The following is a 17,581-nucleotide window of genomic DNA, read 5'->3' as shown; positions in this document are numbered from 1 at the left end:
CATCTGCCCCAGCTGCAACAAAACATGTCTCCTGCATCAGTCTCTACAGCCACAGCAGGCACTGCAGCCTTCCAGTGGTTTGACTTCACCCCCCAAAGGCTCACTCTTCCAATATCTCCCAAGACAGACAGATGCCAACAACAATTAGTCCCTTTAACATTTTCTATTTTAATATACATTTTAACCTTTTGTATATTATTATTTTAATATAAAGATATATGTCGGTAGATGTTGTGTTTAAATATTGATGTTGTCGCTGGCATCCGCCTGTCTTGTTAGCATCACATTCTCCCGTACCCTTTTGGAGAGGTGAGCCATCGCCGTAGCTGCCTGGCCAGTAGGCTTGTGCAGTTCAGCATCAATGGGCGGGTTGCTGGTTATGGTGGAACCCAAGTAGACCAATTTGTCTTCCACTTCCAAGTGTGTGGCCACCAATGCGGATGCGTGGAGAGCTGGTGACGTCCTGACCCAGGATGTTGATCTTCATCAGGCTGATGGTGAGGCCAAACTCCCCAAAGGCTTGGGCAAAACGGTTGCTGAGTCTCTGTAGAGCCTCCTCGGCGTATAATGTGTCAAGGCCGTGTCATCTGCAAACAACATTGCATATATTTTTTTTCTGCGGTTGATATGACCACTATGGCTGACACTTTTTTGTGCTGTGTAAAAGAGTGAAGTGGCAGGACCTTTGATGTGATCCATGCAGCTCTTCTGCCGCACAGCAGCATGTGTCAGCACAGCCTCTTTGCTCTAAGACCATGACAACCGATCCTGCATCCCATTCCATCACTGGTGCTTGGCAGGGTGAGGTCAGAGCTCCTGCCTTTGCCTCACCCTCCTCAGTGGTATTAAAGAAAGGCCCTGGAGATCTTTTTTACTCCACTCGGCTTTCGGGTGGTATGTGGTGCTGTACCTGCTGCCGCTATTTAAAGTTGTTTTCTCTACTGCTAGTATTCTTATCTAATTTAATTATTTGCTGCCGCTGCCTTAACTTTTTAATGCTGTTGCTTTTGTTATCTTAAGCATATTACGTTGTTTTTCCGACTACCATAAACTACCTCGGGAGGATTGCTTGTGTATTATATTCAGTGCTTTTCTTCTGGGGGGACGCATACCCCTAAACATTTTGTGAATCTTTGTACTTTTGCCCACTTACTGTATTTATTTTTCCTGATTTGAACTATTAAATGGTGATTTTCTTGAGTCAAAATGAGAGTACCCCTAAACATTTTTTTAAGAAAAAAAAAGCACTGATTATTTGTGCCTTTTACTTTTGTGTAAAGGTGATTTTTATCTTGAAAGGCAATCTAAAACCCAGGCAATAAATAAATAAATGTAGCAGTATAATGCTTGAGTCTTAAGCAGGTGGCCCATCCTGAGTTCCCAAGGTGTGTGTTACATTTAGGTGCCATTTAACAGACTATGCCAGAAAAACCTTCCCACTCAAGGTGTTACAAAATTGTCTTCTGTCTTTGAGGCGTGTCTTTCTCAAATAGCAGGAACGCAGAGACCTGGGTTCTTCAGGCCTGCTCTGTTTCTCTATGCCCGTTCCACAATGTACCGCCCAACATAGTGTAAGTCACGTTAGATGTTTTCCACATGGAGATTAAACAAAACGATGAATGTAACAGAATGGCTGCCTGCCTGCCTGCCTACCAGTGAACCTCTGCATCTGAGTTAAAGCCCCAGGCCTGTGCTAGTTATTATCATAGGTCTCCTCCTTTATGGCTGGATCTCTCTGACTCTGGGCCCAATTTCTGCTGGGAGCTATTTTTACAACTCTTGCCAATTCTCCACATATTTTGCAGGCCTCTGATCCCTGGTCCTGGAGATGAGAGAGCAAGCCGTGCAGCTCCTGACAGTGGAGAGAAGAAGCCAGTCTGGTCTCCATTCAAATATTCGCCTCTAGCGTTCACCTCAGCTGTTCATGGTAATCTCATTTACTTCCCCAGTCTGGGCTTATAATCAATCGTACGTTTTTGCAGTGGTCTCCCTTGAACTTTGGTTCTAATTAATCTTGTCCAAAAAGGGACTGCTGTGTGTAGTAGGCTCAGCAAGGTTCCCAGTACTTCCACTTTGTCAATCAGTTCCTCCCTGTTGGTGAGGTCCGGGTCCAGGATAGATGACCCCCTTGTTGCTACTTCCACCTTCTGGGAAATGAAATTGTCAGTGGGGGAATGGAGGAATTTGTTGGACCTTACATTCTTGGCAGAATTTAAGTTCCAGCAGATATTGGGGTGGTTGAAGCCTCCCATGACTACTAGATCTCTCCTTTTTGAATGTTTGGCAATCTGTTCTAGGAAGGCATCATCCAAGTCTTCAGTCTCAACGGAGTTCAAAACAAACCTGAGGCTAAGTAGGGGCTCAGTATTCAATCTTGCAGCAGAGTGACGGCTTCATTGATTTTCAGTTGTTATAACTTTTATTTGTCGACAGCCACTCCATCACATTGATTTTTGTTTTTTGCACAGGCCTCTGAGTTAGGTATCAATTACTGTTTACTTCACAGGGTTGTTGTGAAGGTTAATAACTATCATTATTTAATTGCTTAACTATTCCAGAAGAAAACAGCAGCCCAAGATGTAATTCAAACATATAAAGGGGGCGATCACACCGGGGGGAAATAGATTGTCTATTGTGCTACTGCTATTTATTACTTGAATTGGAGTTGAATTGCTAATGTCCAAATGGATGACTTTTCTAATTAGTATTCATTGGTGGTTTCCTCCTGTTTCTGCTTAGAGTCTGCGTTTATCTTGTCCCAGAAGAACCTGTGGGTGCATTGGGGGCAATCTTCCAAACCATGGCTTGGAGGGTCATGCAGGAGACTTCCTGTGCTTGCATGCTCTCTCCCGCCTCCCTTCCTGTGTTGTAGGGCTTAATGCATTGCGTCATGGTTTGATCAAGTCATAGGTTACTGTATTTTGATGCAGTGGAAAGCAATATATTTCAAAATGAGGAAGTAGTGCAGTGCCATAGGAGAGAAGGTGGAGCATGCACTCTCATTTACATGTAAATCCTGATGATTGGTTTAATGCCTGCCTTACTTTTGTGCATGAGAGGTTGTGTCAGCGTGGAAACAGAAAAGGGCAATCAAAATTATTCATAACCCATTCTGAAACCTTATTATTCTTAACAGAAAGACTTTGGCCATTTTTATCCACTCTCCTGTTTCGTTCGCTGTTCTTTCAGCCACATCCTCCCGTGATCAGCTGCAGCCCTCTCCCTCGCCACCTGCAGATGAAGTTCAGTCGGATGACTCGGATGACATCATCACAGTGTCTCCATCACCAGTGAAGAAAGCGTCATCTCATGATTTCACCAGCCATTTGTCACATTCTCTGCTGCACTCCTAGCGTGACAATGAAGGACATTTTAGTCTTGCTTGGTGAGGTGAAGTTGTCCAGGCTATGCTACTCGGCTTAGTTTTTCACAAAGGAGAAAGAAAGAGAGAGAAAGAGCTAAAGATGGTTAAGACCACATTTGCGAGGTGGTTCCTAAGGGGCAGGGGAGAGCATCTTTTGCAGATCCATTTCCCTATGATTCACAGGTACTGGCAAATTCTGCCCCTGCTGGTCCGCATGGTAGGAATTCAAACTTGTTTTGGTACCCCAAGCCATCTCCGGCTGTTGTTTCTAAGTTATCTTTTATTCTTGCTTCCCACAGTTCATGTTTTGTACCCAACTTTTGGCCATGCCAATTCACCTTGCAATTGGACGCCCCAGTACAAGGTCCTTAAAAGGTGAGGGCGCCTTCCTTGTAATAGGTAGTGATGCCCTTAAACAAACAGTTCTGTGGGACCAGTGCTTTGGCACGAAACACAGGAACCCTGTGAATTTCTGAGCTTTGCCTGGTTCTTGAACCAAAATCAGTTGGAGCCGACTTGTTCAAAGACTCCAGAACAAGAGGATATGTTCAGGAAGGGGAGATACAACTCACTGAAATTGTAGAAGATGAAGGGGCTAGGAGTCAAGTCTGGCTTTAAGCTTTTTGCTTAGTACAGTGGTACCTCAGGTTAAGTACTTAATTCATTCCGGAGGTCCGTACTTAACCTGAAACAGTTCTTAACCTGAAGCACCACTTTAGCTAATGGGGCCTCCTGCTGCTGCTGCGCCGCCGGAGCCAGATTTCTGTTCTCATCCTGAAGCGAAGTTCTTAACCTGAAGCACTATTTCTGAGTAAGCGGAGTCTGTAACCTGAAGCGTATGTAACCTGAGGTACCACTGTAATATAAAATCAACAGGCTCCAGACTTCATTATCTTCTGGCTCTCTCGCAAGACTCCCCGCTCCTTCACTGGAGATGAGCCTTTATCTCCAAACCTGTGGTAGATTAACAACCATACTTAACTAACATAGATAATCTCTCCCTCTCTCTCTCTTTCTCAGAAGTGTTCATTTTGCCCCAAACCAAGAATTGCCTTGCGCTTGCATTTCAGTCGGTAGCTTTGTGTGATCACCTTTGTATGAAAGAACTTCCTTTCCTAGGTTCTTCAGTCAGATGATTGGTCTCTAAAGCCCAGGAGAGGGTACCCTGACTGGCAGCAGCTCTCCAAGATCCTGATGCAGAGAAAGTCTTTGCCATTGCCTGCTCCTTATTCCTTTTCAACTGGAGAGGCCTTAGATTGAACCCGGGACATTCTGCCTGCCCAGCTCTGCTCCTGAGCTATAGTCCATCTGAACACTGCTGCTGCTACTGCAGATAAAATTGGGAATCTAAATTACAGTTCCTGCTTGGAGGAGGATGCTTCAGTCTCCTGTCTTGTCATTATTTGTGACTTGATGAATTATTCAGATTTATTCAGGAGCCATGGCAATCACTCATCTTCTTTGCTCGCCTTCTGGAGTGTAAGATGGAAGGGCTGCTCTTGCCCATTGATCATCCTGCTGATTGTACATGTGCCACTTATCAGACCCCCCACATTTGCAATGGAGGAGGAAGAAGCCCCTGCTCCAAACCTAACTCTGCCCTGTGCCGCCCAAAAGGCAAGTCCCAGATACTCTAGTGCTCATCCCTATTTTAAGCGACAAGTTTGCATTAGTAAGACCACTTCCTAAGTGGCAGGCGAGCATGAATTGCTGCAAGATCTTGGAAATGCCTTTCCATTTCATACTAGAGGAAAGGATGAATGTCACCATCAGCGTAGTGGCGTTAGCTTTGCTGCCTGTGCCCTTAAGAGACATTTTTTATTGCAAAGTACCATGAAATACCTTGCTCTCCTTACCTGTAGCACTCGAAGGCTCCCTGTTACCTCTTGCGGGGGTATGTCGGGGAGAGAAGCTGTGGGGAGCTATTTTCCAAATCTTGCCGCAAAACTTACATGTTCTACAAAAATCTCTTCATAGAACTCTTCCTGGATTGTACAATTTCATCCTGCAAATGTGGGGTTGCTCCTGCACACACACACTTGCAAGCAGAAAGCTAATGTCGCACACCTCTGGCATAACTCTCTGATGTTCAAGTTTCCAACACATGGGAAATCTTGGGTTTTTGTTTTGAGGTATCATTCAAAAAAGCACACATAACCCTTTGTTTGCATTTTAAAGTGGCACAGCCCAAGAAGTTCTCTGCCACGTGATTTTGCTGAATGTGTAAATAGGGGATGAATGGATGCTTCCTGACAGATTTCCTCATATATTTTGAAATGGCCCTTTACTGTTCCAGAATGAGCATGAAACAGCAACACAACACCATAGCAAACACTATTGGGACTTACTGTCCATACAGGTGAAACAGAGGAAAAAACATGGCACCCATTTCTGAAGTTCAGTAGGGATAGTGGAGCACAGATGTGCCGCACAAGCTAAGGGCTGCCTTCTCTGCTGTAATCATTCCTTGGAACAAATCAACATGGTTTCTTTGGGGGATTTGGTGTGTGGGGTGGCAGCATATATGATCCACTTGCGTGACAACAAAAATCTGTCTTATTGTAGGGATCAGAGAAAGCTACCTACCCCCTGCCAGCAATGTTTACAAATCAAAACGTATATCAAAATATTGCAGTGCTTTACATGGTTTGTGTCATGCACTGTAGTGTGTGGATCTGGCTGGCAAGCCATTAGCTGAGTGGTTAAATTCTTGCCAGATGGGGGGAAATGATGCCATAGGATATGTAACTATTGTTGTTGTTGAGTCATTTAGTTGTGTCCACCTCTTCATGACCCCATGGACCAGAGCACACCAGGCATTCCTGTCTTCCACTGCCTCCCACAGTTTCGTCAAATTCATGTTGGTAGCTTCGAGAACACTGTCCAACCATCTCGTCCTCAAACTTTCCCACCATCAGGGTCTTTTCCAGGGATGTAACTATTATATTGGCACAATGGATATCTGCAAACACTCAAGTGGATCTTGGGAAGGTGAAGCCCAGTAAACGAACAGCACAATCCTATGTATGTGAAGCAGGCCCCATTGAGTCAAGTTGGGCTTGCTCCTAGTGTATGTATTTAGGGTTGCAGTCAGAGTTCGATTTGTTTTGAGCAAAACCAGTAACCATTTGTACAATACATTCAGTGGAGTTTCTGTGTGTGAGAGTGAGTTAATGCACAGAATCTCCCTAATATTTTTTTTGTTCTTCAAATTGGAAGCAAAGATGCCTGCTTGCTCACACAGTGAAAGCAGGATGGAGCCTGCTGTGTATAAACCTGTCCCCAGCCCTTCAGGACGGGCTTGGAGGAAATTCTTCCTTCTTTTATGGGCTGTAGGTACGCATGTGGCACTGTGGTCTAAACTACAGAGCCTAGGGCTTGCCAATCAGAAGGTCGGCGGTTTGAATCCCCGTGACGGGGTGAGCTCCCGTTGCTCAGTCCCTGCTCCTACCAGCCTAGCAGTTCGAAAGCACGTCAAAGTGCAAGTAGATAAATAGGTACAGTACTGCTTGGCAGGAAGTTAAACGGCGTTTCCGTGCGCTGCTCTGGTTTCGCCTGAAGCAGCTTAGTCATGTTGCCCAAATGACCCGGAAGCTGTCTGTGGACAAATGCTGGCTCCCTTGGCCAGTAAAGTGAGATGAGCGCTGCAACCCCTGAGTCGTCCACGACTGGACCTAACGGTCAGGGGTCCCTTTACCTTTGTGGGGTGCTTCTGATAGTCTGTGCCAAAACTTGGGCCTATGCTGCCACTTGCACTATCATGAAACTAAGTGCCGTCTCCTCCATAAAAAGAGCCCTACGGGGTCAGGCTGAAGGCCCCTTAGGCCATGACTCTGCTCCCCCCAATGGCCAGTCCAATACATTTGGGAAGCCCAACTAACAGGATTGGAATGCAATAGCCCCTCTTGAGGGTTGCTTCTCGGCAACTGGCATTCACTGGCCTGCAGCATCTTAAGAAGGAGATTCCAAACCACCATTATGACTGACATTCCTGGAACATTGCCCTCTGGCTGCAGTCTTTCCCCTTTGGGGTTTTGCTGCATTTACCGGCCTGCTTATTAGCAATCAAGATGGGAACGTTGCAGCTTGGCTGGGGCTCCTCAACCTTTGTGAGATTTCCGTTGTTTTTCAAAGACAAAAGAGGAAAACTTTCTGGGTTGTCATTATGACAACTTTAACGCATCACAGGCCAGGAGGGGGAAAGGTAGCCTTTCTTTAGTGGCAAGTGGTTACCGTTAATGCGTCCATGAAGTCCAGAGCTCTGTCCTTTGGAAGATATTGCTTGTTCTTCTTCCAGTGCGTCTCTCTGCCCCCACCCCCACCCCAACGCCCCTCTACATAAAAGAGAGAAATTGGCTCCCTCGCTTATGCTGAATGCTTGTTAAGTCGGGGACAGAAATCTGTTCTCTATCTGATACTTGCTATCATTCATGCCAGGACTTGCAGCCAAAAAGCATGGCTACGGTACAGAGCAGATGATTTTTGCTTAATCCCATCAGTGGAAACGCTGTTTGTAGGGCTTCCAGAGGCAGCTGCTGGGAGCTGTCCAGAGCCCAGGCAATCGGGAGAGAGGTTTACACCATCAGGTAAATTAATTCCATCCGCTGCTCCAGTCACATTGTCAGGGGCACAGAAGGTAGCTCTGGTGCGCAGGCTGGATATGATTCCTGAACAGCTCTGTATATACGGCTAAGCACTGTCAATGACGTAAGCTGGGGGGGGGGGAATACTTGCATCTATAGGCTGAATACATCTGATGTGCAGGGAGAGGAGGCTGGAAGCCTGTAATTGCGGCTCAGAGGCACCTCCGCAGTCCATGGCAAAACCCCAGGCTTTCATACAAAACTCGGAGTGTGTACAAAGGCCAAGACAGGAGCAAAATGTTTCCCAGACTCCAGTCCCTGGGGAGCTACTAGTGTGAGTAATTTGATGGAACCAGATCCTCCTTCCCACAATAGCAAGCCGTAAGAGAGAGCCATGAACAAAGTGTGTGTGAGCGAGAGGTGAGGGGGAGAGGTTTGCATTTCCGCAGGACAGCTGAGTCGCTTTCAGATTGGTGCTTGTTAATCTTTTCGGGTTTATGAGGGAGTTGACATTATAACGGTGTAGGTAGAATGGCCAGCCGGTAAACTGGCTTGCTGCTGGGACAGAAAGTGGATTTTATTCCTGGTAGTGATGGTGGGGTTTTTTTTTTTGGGGGGGGGTGAAGGCCAACTCAGAACATTGTGCTTACTGAGGCAGAGCAACAAATGGTGCCACACGCTTAACGGGAAGACGGCGTATTCCAAGTCAGAACATTGACCCATCTAGCTCAGTCTTATCTACACAGAATGGCATCATCTTCAGGGTTTCAGACAGGAGTCTCTTCCTGTCTTATCTATAGATGCCAGGGTTTGAACCTGTGACCACTGACTTCCAGCTCTACAATTCTATGATTTTGTGACTTTCAAGGAACTTTCAGATCAGTAGCTAGATCCACATAATCTACACCATTAGGCTGCCTGCCTCCCTTTCTCATAGGGCAAAGATACAGACACCCAAAATCAGGCAGGGCCAGAGTGGAATATATGCACAGTACGATCACGTCTTACACAAAGTTATGGTTCCAAGCGGCATGTACCCCAAATCCTGGAACTGCCCCGCAGGTGGGGGGTGAGAGAGAGCAGGCCCAGCACTCCCAGAGGCCGTCTGCCAAGCAGGCTTTGCTCCCCAAGGCAAAGCGGAGAGCTTATAAACCTTTTTTGCATCATGTAACCAAAGCAGCACCCAGCACAGAAAAAGCTTTTAAGCTTTCTGCCTTGGTTGGGGCGCCCCTGCCCTGGAGGCTACGGATACTTGCATGAGCTCTTGTGGGAAGTTGGATGGCCCTGTGAAATCTCCCATACAGTCATAGGATGCTTCATTCAGTAGGGAGTAATGTGACCCCCCCCAAAAAAAAAATTGGTAGTGTAAATAGCCAAGGACTGGTTTGTACAGCTGAAATTTTTCAACCTTTGCGTTTGTTGTAAGAGTAGAGCAGGGTGCCAAAAGCAGTGCTGAGGAGACATCTGGTGCATTGACCTCTCTCTGACTTCCTCTTGACTAATCCCCTGGCGCAGCTAAGGTCATAGCCTGACTTTCTGGCATTTGCCACAAACGGGGGAACAGCATGCAAATAAATAAATAATCAACCTCACCATTTTTTGCTTGCTGAGATCTCAGTTCCACATCGTGCAACTGCTAGATAGTTTGATGTAGCATGAACTATATTTCAGGGGTCTTAATTAAAAACAGACATCCGCATCCAGGTGGCTGAAGGTTTCCATTGTGTGAGGTTGCTGCTATGGAATCACTGCTCCCTGCCTCCAGTAACGAGAGTCACGTTCAATAAACACAAAAGAGAGTGTGCGTTTTTGTTTTTCTGGCCTTGTACAAAACCATAGGGACAAACCCATAGGAAATAACGATGTATCATTCCCAAATGTGGGCTGTTTGCAGTGGAATTGCAATCTTTATAACTCTCATGGAGAAATCACAACACAGATAAACCCACTCCTCAAATGCTGGTCCGCGTGAGGGTGGGGGGCGCACAGGGAATAAATATGCCTTTGGCACATCATGCAGAAAGAACTCATCAGCAGTCATATCACCATATGGCATCATCTTGCAGGAGTTTTTACAACCACTGCTGCGACAGGGCTTTCCCTCAAAGGTAGAAGTCCATTTAAAAATCTTGACATCAAGGAAGGCAACAAGGTCATTATGCTTCTAAGGGAGAGACACAGACATTCCTCTGCAACCACATGCATGTCTGTGGTGGGCAAATGGAGCCATCTTGCAAATGTTGTTACCTTATCCATTGCTAGCGGAGGAGCAAGTTGGTGTGTGCAGGGTAACTGCTTGCATACTGCCAAAAAAGAGGAAATGCATCAACCTCCCCCCCACCCCCAAATGAGACAGATTTGCATTACAAAAATGCATATGCTAATTTATAGCCGTAGAGGTAAACGAATTAAACAGAAATACAATGTGCCTTGCTGTAGTAAGGGAGAACCTAGGTGATCTGGGAGCAGACATCGCCTTCACCACCTGCAGGTCTCATCCAGCAGGGCTTTTCTTATGAGAATGAGACAAACATTAAAAATGATGCCAATGAGTTTTGTATTCCTTTCTCTTTCCCGTTGCAGCTTCTAATTGGACACACTTGAGAGTGTTCATTCCTATGTGCACCTACCCCCACCTCCAAATTAGGCTTGCTTTTTAACATGCTGACAGAGAGGCTGCCTCAAGGACACCCCCCCCCCTTCTGTAACTGTTGCTTCCCATTTTGGTTTTCAGACAAAACCGACAGGAGGTGTGGATGGAGAAGGGTGGCAACGTGGGAAGTGCCTTTACAATTATAGAGAATGGAACGCATCCCCGAGCCATAATTGGTAAGGGATTGCTCACCATCTGCTTTCATGTAAGCAAAATTTCCCAAATAGGATCAAGTTGATCCGAGAGATTAGAATCCCTTCCCCCGCCATATCTGGCTGCCCGCTTCTTGCCACATGGTGTAGTGATGATGCAGTCTGACAAAATGCCCACCAGAAAGTGGGGGTGCTGTTGAACGAGCCGAGTGTTCCCAAACTCTTCCTTGACCTGTTGCTTCCAAGCCATCATTACCTCTTGACTTAGGGTGAGGAATGTTTGGGTTCTGGGTATGCAAAGCATTATGAGAGGACCTCTCCTATCCCCACCCCAACTAATAAAGCAGTTGAGCAGGAAGATGGTCATTGGAAGGTGATGATGGAGAAGTCTTGGTGCACCATCCAATTACTGTTTTACATGGATGATCACCAACTTGCCAGCGTTTTAAGCAGAGGCTCTCCCCCAGCGCTTCCTTGAGATCCCAAGGATTGAGCCTGGGATCTTTGGGCTCCTCAGAAGGTCTTTGGGGTGGGCTCTTGAATCTGCAGCTGGGTTGACATCTGATGTAATGTAATGTCACAGTGTTCTGTCACTCTCTGTGTTGATAGACTTTGTAGGTTGTGTTCCCTGTTTTGAGATTGTTTTAATCTTCTGCAAGCTGCCTTTAAAGTGCAGACTGGTAAAGATTTTAATAAATGTTTTGCCACTGGGAGTAATATAATGCCGCTTTTTCATGGCCCTGTCTGTTCTTGTGTATTATGGGCAATCATTCTTAAATTATACCTAGGCATTTCATTGATTCTTCACAGCAGGGTAACAATCAGAGTTACAACAACTTTCTGATCAGTGACAGGTGAGTCTGAATTAATTCCTTTACCAGGAAGTGCAGATCTTTATCTAAGCATCTGGACCTGTCTGTAGAAATTTGCTGTGGGGACACTGGAATTGCTCTTTGTTAAGAGTGTTATGCTGCATACTTCCACCTGTGCACTACTTGAATATTTGCAAGTAAACCCAAATATCCCCCCCCCGAAATGTACAGTGATCTCTCCTTCTAAAGCTGGGGTGGGAGGCAACTGCGGCCTTCCAGATGTTGTTGGACTAATATCCCCATATACCTTTAGTAGTACTTTCTGACATTTAATTGCCTGCAAGGGACTGTTAAGAAATAAAGAGCTGTGCAAAGGTACCAACTTTTGATAGTTTTAAAGATGGTTCAAAAGTTTTAAAATTCCACAATGGTAGACAGAGACTGCTGTGGCTTGGCTGGTTCTCTTGCTGAAGCTGGTTTAATTAGATTAGAAGTTTTCCAATTTTAGTATGTAGAACAGTTGAACGTGGTCTATGTAAAATTGACTAATCTCATTGTATGGGCTTTGTTACTATTCCCCCCCCCCTCAGGCAACAGTGTCCTAACTGTAGCTAAGTATGTCACCACCACAACACATGAATACAGGGTTATTAAGCAGCTGAAGACAAAGAGATGTGGTCTGTAAGTCAAGCAGAAAAGCATGTGAACTGTGAGATGGGATCCACACTTTGGAAAAGTTTAAAGAATTCTCATGTTATACAGCCAGATTTAATTTTCATCTGGCACATTCTTCCCTAATGCAAAACATTTCCACAAAGAATCTCCCCACCTCCCCTGCCCACACTAATCTTTGCAAGAGGCCCAGCAGTAAATTTGGGATTTTTTAAAACAATGACTACTTGTTATCATGTTCTGTTTCTTTATGCCATCTTGAAGCTAATCAGAGCTAACTTATTTCTAGTCCTAAGAGGATATAGTTCCCTTACATTCTGAAACAAAGGTTAATTTCACACAGCTGGGAATGGCTCTGGATTTTTCCAGCAATGGGCTGGCCTAGAGCCAATTTTATGTTGCATATGTGTTCCATGAGTCCATGATAAGCATGTGACCAGCGCTTAATTTCAGCCAGGGTGCCTATGGGCTGGTTCCAAAGCCCAGAGTTCGTTTTCTGTGCCAGGACACTCTCTCTCTCTCTCTCTCTCTGTCTGTGTGTGTGTGTGTAGAAAGAGAAAGGAGGGAGCGTGCCTAAGTCTTTGTAGAAAATGGTAATTCAGAATTGGGTCCCACACTGATAGGAGAAAAATTCCAGGTCAAAGGACATGGGTTTTAGGTGAGATTCAGACTTATCACCTCAGCATGATAGGGTCCTAGCTGGTTTAGCCTAATCACTAGGAGAGATTAAGTGATATTTTTTTTACCTGTGCTGAAACAATAATGGCTGCCCTTGCAGGAAAACCATTTCAGCTAACCTGAAATTCTGCTGGTTTCATGCTCCCAAAAGGGACAGCCATGCCTGAAAATGTTGTCCAATCCTGCCCCAAAATAAAAAGTTACAGGTGTTTCATTTCTCTCTCTCTTAAAGAAAACATTAAAAGTGTTATCCCTAAGCCTATTTGCCTGTACTTTGGCAAACCTTATGCACTCTGAAGAGAATAATATGCCTGCAAATTCCATCCACTTCTATCAAAAGAAAAGCGAAGTTATAGCTGTTTTTAAATTTCACTGTAGTGAATTGCAGGGCTGGGGTGGAACAGAGCAGACTTAGACAGTCCCTGAGCCAAATCAGGCAGCCCATGAAGCACCTTAGATCAAGGTGACCTGTTTTCTGAAGCACTGAATCTTAGGATCAGTAAACCAAATCTTGTGGTGACTACAAACTTTCAGTTTTTGCCTGCTGGCAGAAGGACAATCAAAGGGAACAAGTGAGCTTCTCTTGGGAGGGAGTTCCTAAGTCTGGGTTCAACCACTGAGAAGGCTCTTGTTTAAGTTCCCACCCAACATGTCAGATGTGGCAGGACAGAGAAAAACTCCTCTGTAGATCTTAGTGCCCAGCATCAGGCAAATAGCTTAAAAAAAAATAGCAATCCAGGCCCTTTAAAATTGTTTGTATGAGCAGTTTAATTTCTACAGTTCACTTAAGTTTTAGGATTTGGTTTTAGCTCTGTGAGGTGTTTTGTGGTTCTCATTACATGAATGTGGCCGAACCGACATTAACCTTGGCTCTGAAGTGGTTTGGTTTTTTTCTATATGGTTTTCCCTGCTGGTGCTTATATTGATTGATGGTTTCGGATTTTAATTTGTCACCAAGAGAACTCTGGTTATGGAGCCATAAATAAATAATAAACATTGGCTTTCAAAATATTGCCAGGTGAGGCGAGGGGGCAAGGTAGAATTTGAGACTTTGGGATGGGACCAAGTAGGCTTTTATGGGCTGGGACAGAGCCTGGAAAACTAGACCATGATAAGTAGGGGGGAGAGGGAATTGCTGGGAAGTTTTAGACCCTCATCTTGGTTACCTGTAAAGATTGGAATATCGTTACCTGAAGAACTGCTTATATGAACCTGTCAGGGTTTAAAATATTCTTCAAAAACGCTTTTCTGAATACCTGCAGTGTCTTCAAAAGTAGGGTTTTGGTGTCCAAGGCACGGGGCTGGCCGAAGACTTTTGGCACCTGCGGCAAACCACAAATGCCCAATGCCAGGGAAGAAGGGGTGAGTGAACATCTACATCGGGAACAGGGTGCGAGACCAGATCAAGCTTACTTGATGGCTGGGAATCAAAGGTTGTTGTGGTGGGTGCAGAGCCCAAAGACGCCCTCCAGGAGGCTAAGGACCCCCCCCCCCCACTGCCCAGGTTTGTGACCCTGAGAGGTCACTTTGGTGCTGCAAACGCAACAGATTCACTCCCCCCTGGAGGTGCATCCCATTGTCTCTTGAGGCGAATGGATGCGGACAATGACGTCTTGTGTTTAGAGGCAACCTTTTGTGTGCATGCCTCTGTGTGCACATGTCTCTCTGTGAAGGGGGACCTTTAGACGCCTATGCCCGTTGGTGTGTATGTGTGTGGAGAGCTTGTGAGTAAGGGGGCCTTTCATGCCTGTGTGTTTGTGTGTGTGTAGGTAGGGCCTTTTTTGTTTATATGCCTGTTTGTGTATGTAAGCGGGGGGAGGGGGCTTTTGTGTATATGCCTCTGTGTGTGGAGAGAGAGCTTTTAGTGCATATCCCCCTCTCACTCTCTCTCTGTGTGTAAGGGGCCTTTTTGTGTACATGCCTGTGTGTAGGTAGGACCTTTTTTGTTTATTTGCCTCTTTGTGTATGTAGGGGGGGGGCTTTGTGTATATGCCTGTGTGTGGAGTGTGAGCTTTTAGTGCATATCCCCCTCTCACTATGTGTGTGTGTGTAGGGGGACCTTTTGTGTGCATGCCTGTTTTTGTGTGTGTATAAGAGCCTTCAGTGTATATCCCCCTCATGCTTGTGCGTCTGTGTGTGCAGGGGATACCTTTTGTGTATATGCCTGTGTGTGTGTAGAGAGAGCTTTTAGTGCATATCCCCCTCTCACCGTGTGTGTGTGTGTGTATAGGGGGACCTTTTGTGTGCATGCCTGTTTGTGTGTGTGTGTATAAGAGCCCTCATGCTTGTGTGTGTGTGTGTGTGTGTGTGCAGGGGATACCGTTTGTGTATACTGTATGCCTGTGTGTGTGTGTGTGTGGAGAGAGAGAGAGAGATATATTTTAGTGCATATCCCCCTCTCACTGTGTGTGTGTGTGTGTGTGTAGGGGGACCTTTTGTGTCCATGCCTGCTTGTGTGTGTATAAGAGCCCTCATGCTTGTGTGTCTGTGTGTGCAGGGGACACCTTTTGTGTATACTGTATGCCTGTGTGTGTGTGTGTGTGTGTGGAGGGAGAGAGAGAGAGAGATCTTTTAGTGCATATCCCCCTCTCACCGTGTGTGTGTGTGTGTGTGTGTAGGGGGGACCTTTTTGTGCCCATGCCCTGTGTGTGTATGTGTGTGTGTGTGTGGCCATGATGCCCCTCCGTTCCCTAGGCTCAGCAGCGGCAGCAGGGATGGCGGCCAGGCGGCGCCGAGGCCCTGCCTCCTGAGGCGCCATTTCTGCCCCCTCCGCCAGCCCACGAACACGCACGCGCGCGGGCCAGGGAGCGGGCGGGCGGCCGACTCGGGCGGCGCCGAAAGGGGCTCCGTGTGGGCGGCGCCATCCGGGGAGGAAGAGGCGGCGGCGGCGGCGGCGGCGGAGAGGCGAACAAAGAGCGCCGGCAGCCGCGCCGAGCGGAGGGAGCGTGTGGGCCGGCGGGGCAGGGGCCATGTCGGGCGCGGGGCCTCCTGGGCCGCCTGAAGCGGCGGAGCTGAGGCGGCGCTGCTGCTGCTCGCATTGCCCCCTCATGGCCGCGGGAAGGGGCAGCTCCTCCGGGTGAAGGAAGGAAGGAAGGAGGCGGCGGCGGCGGCGGCGCGGCGTCCCTGAGGGGGAGAAGGAGGCGGCGGCGGAGGCGACCGGGGGAGGCGAGGCGCCTTCCCTCCTCAGGCCGGGCATGGCGGCGGCGGCGGCCGGCGTGAGCTACTCTCCTCCGTGGTGGGTGAGCCTCCTGCACCGCCTGCCCCACTTCAGCCTCCGCTGGGAGGCCGTCGGCGACGACTTCCGACCCGAGGACGCCGAGTACCAGCAGGTGAGAAGGAAGGAGGGAAGGGGCGACTCACGACCCGGCTCCCCCCCCCCGGTGTGTGTGTGTGTGTGTGCGGTGGCGTAGCGTGGGGGGGGGTGCAGGGGGGGCCCGGGCGCACCGGGTGCAACATCTGGGGGTTAGGGTTAGGGGGTGCAAATCCACGGGTTAGGGGGCGCAAATGACTTGCCTTGCCCCGGGTGCTGACAACCCACGCTACGCCACTGTGTGTGTGTGTGTGTCCCCACAACACACACACCGTGAAATACACCTACACAGAACCCGTTAGAAGATTTTCCCTCGCCCGAGCCAACCCAGAGAGACCTGCAGCCAACAGACCAGATTTATATATTGCCAGTCCCTTCCTCTCTCTCTCTCTCTCCCTCCCTCCCCGGCTTCGTCTGTTTATATTTAATTCATTTACATTCATTACCCCTCCACTCTCTCTCTCTCCGTGCTTGCTTGGTTTATATTTATTTAGTTCACAGAATCACAGAATCATAGAATTGGAAGAGACCACAAGGGCCATCGAGTCCAACCCCCTGCCAAGCAGGAAACACCATCAGAGCACTCCTGATATATGGTTGTCAAGCCTCTGCTTAAAGACCTCCTTGGGCACATACTGTTTTATTGGGAGAACTAGGACTTGGGGGAAGAGATGCTACAATGCCCATATCAGAGGACCTTCCTTCAATTGGATTTATTTATATTATCAGTCCACGCTCCCAACTCTCCCCCCCCCCCCGCTTTGTTTTTTCAGACTTGTTTATATTTATTTATTTACATTGCCCATCCACTTAATCTCCCCCTTTGCGTGCTTGCTTTATTTATTTATTTAAATTATCCAGCCTCTCTCTCTCTTTCTCTTCCTCCCATGCATACTTTATTTATTTATGTTTATTTGTTTGTATTATCAAGTGCACTCTCACCCTTCCACTTTGTTTATATTTATACATTTATATTCATTACCGGACTTCTCTCTCTCCTCCCCTCCTCTCCTTTTGATTTTATATGTTCGTTTATTTACGATCGTTGTTCTTAATCGTGATTTTTCAGAACACAATGTCCTGGCTTTGTACAACTGTGTGGTTTTCTTCATACAGGGATTTGCTGGTGGGGAAAGGACTGGCCGGCTCTGTTTTTATTTATCTTCTTCTAACAGCCCCTTCCTTTGATTTGATTCCATTGCTTAAAAAGATCCTAAGCCACCCTTCCAGGACTGCATGTAATAATAAAAAATATAATGCAGTAATAAGAGCACCATATAATGAAATAGGATAACATTTCCCCATGTGAGTGGCAGCTGAAGTGTGGGGCAAAGACCATCCACATCCCTTCATTTCA

At 46.9% G+C, this 17,581-nt stretch overlaps 2 protein-coding genes across 3 annotated transcripts in view; both read left to right on the top strand.

The window, feature by feature from the left end:
• IQCE (IQ motif containing E) overlaps positions 1 to 4,740 on the top strand; it is a 37,969-nt gene extending 33,229 nt beyond the window's left edge. Inside the window, exons 21-22 of the mRNA XM_082199989.1 lie at positions 1,662 to 1,927; positions 3,190 to 4,740. Of these exons, the coding sequence (XP_082056115.1) occupies positions 1,662 to 1,927; positions 3,190 to 3,353 (430 nt within the window). The 3' untranslated portion in view covers positions 3,354 to 4,740. The remainder of the gene's footprint in view (positions 1 to 1,661; positions 1,928 to 3,189) is intronic.
• A 10,981-nt stretch (positions 4,741 to 15,721) lies between these two features.
• Positions 15,722 to 17,581, top strand: part of TTYH3 (tweety family member 3) — a 95,171-nt gene continuing 93,311 nt past the window's right edge. For both annotated transcript variants that reach the window (XM_082199770.1, XM_082199769.1), the window contains exon 1: positions 15,722 to 16,243. In XM_082199770.1, the coding sequence (XP_082055896.1) occupies positions 16,109 to 16,243 (135 nt within the window). In that variant the 5' untranslated portion in view covers positions 15,722 to 16,108. The remainder of the gene's footprint in view (positions 16,244 to 17,581) is intronic.

The sequence above is a fragment of the Podarcis vaucheri genome, assembly GCF_965113315.1.
Source record: "Podarcis vaucheri genome assembly, chromosome: 14".
In the NCBI taxonomy this organism is placed as follows: domain Eukaryota; kingdom Metazoa; phylum Chordata; class Lepidosauria; order Squamata; family Lacertidae; genus Podarcis; species Podarcis vaucheri.
The sequence above is the reverse complement of the archived record's forward strand: the minus strand, read 5'-3'. Positions and strand labels throughout refer to the sequence as shown.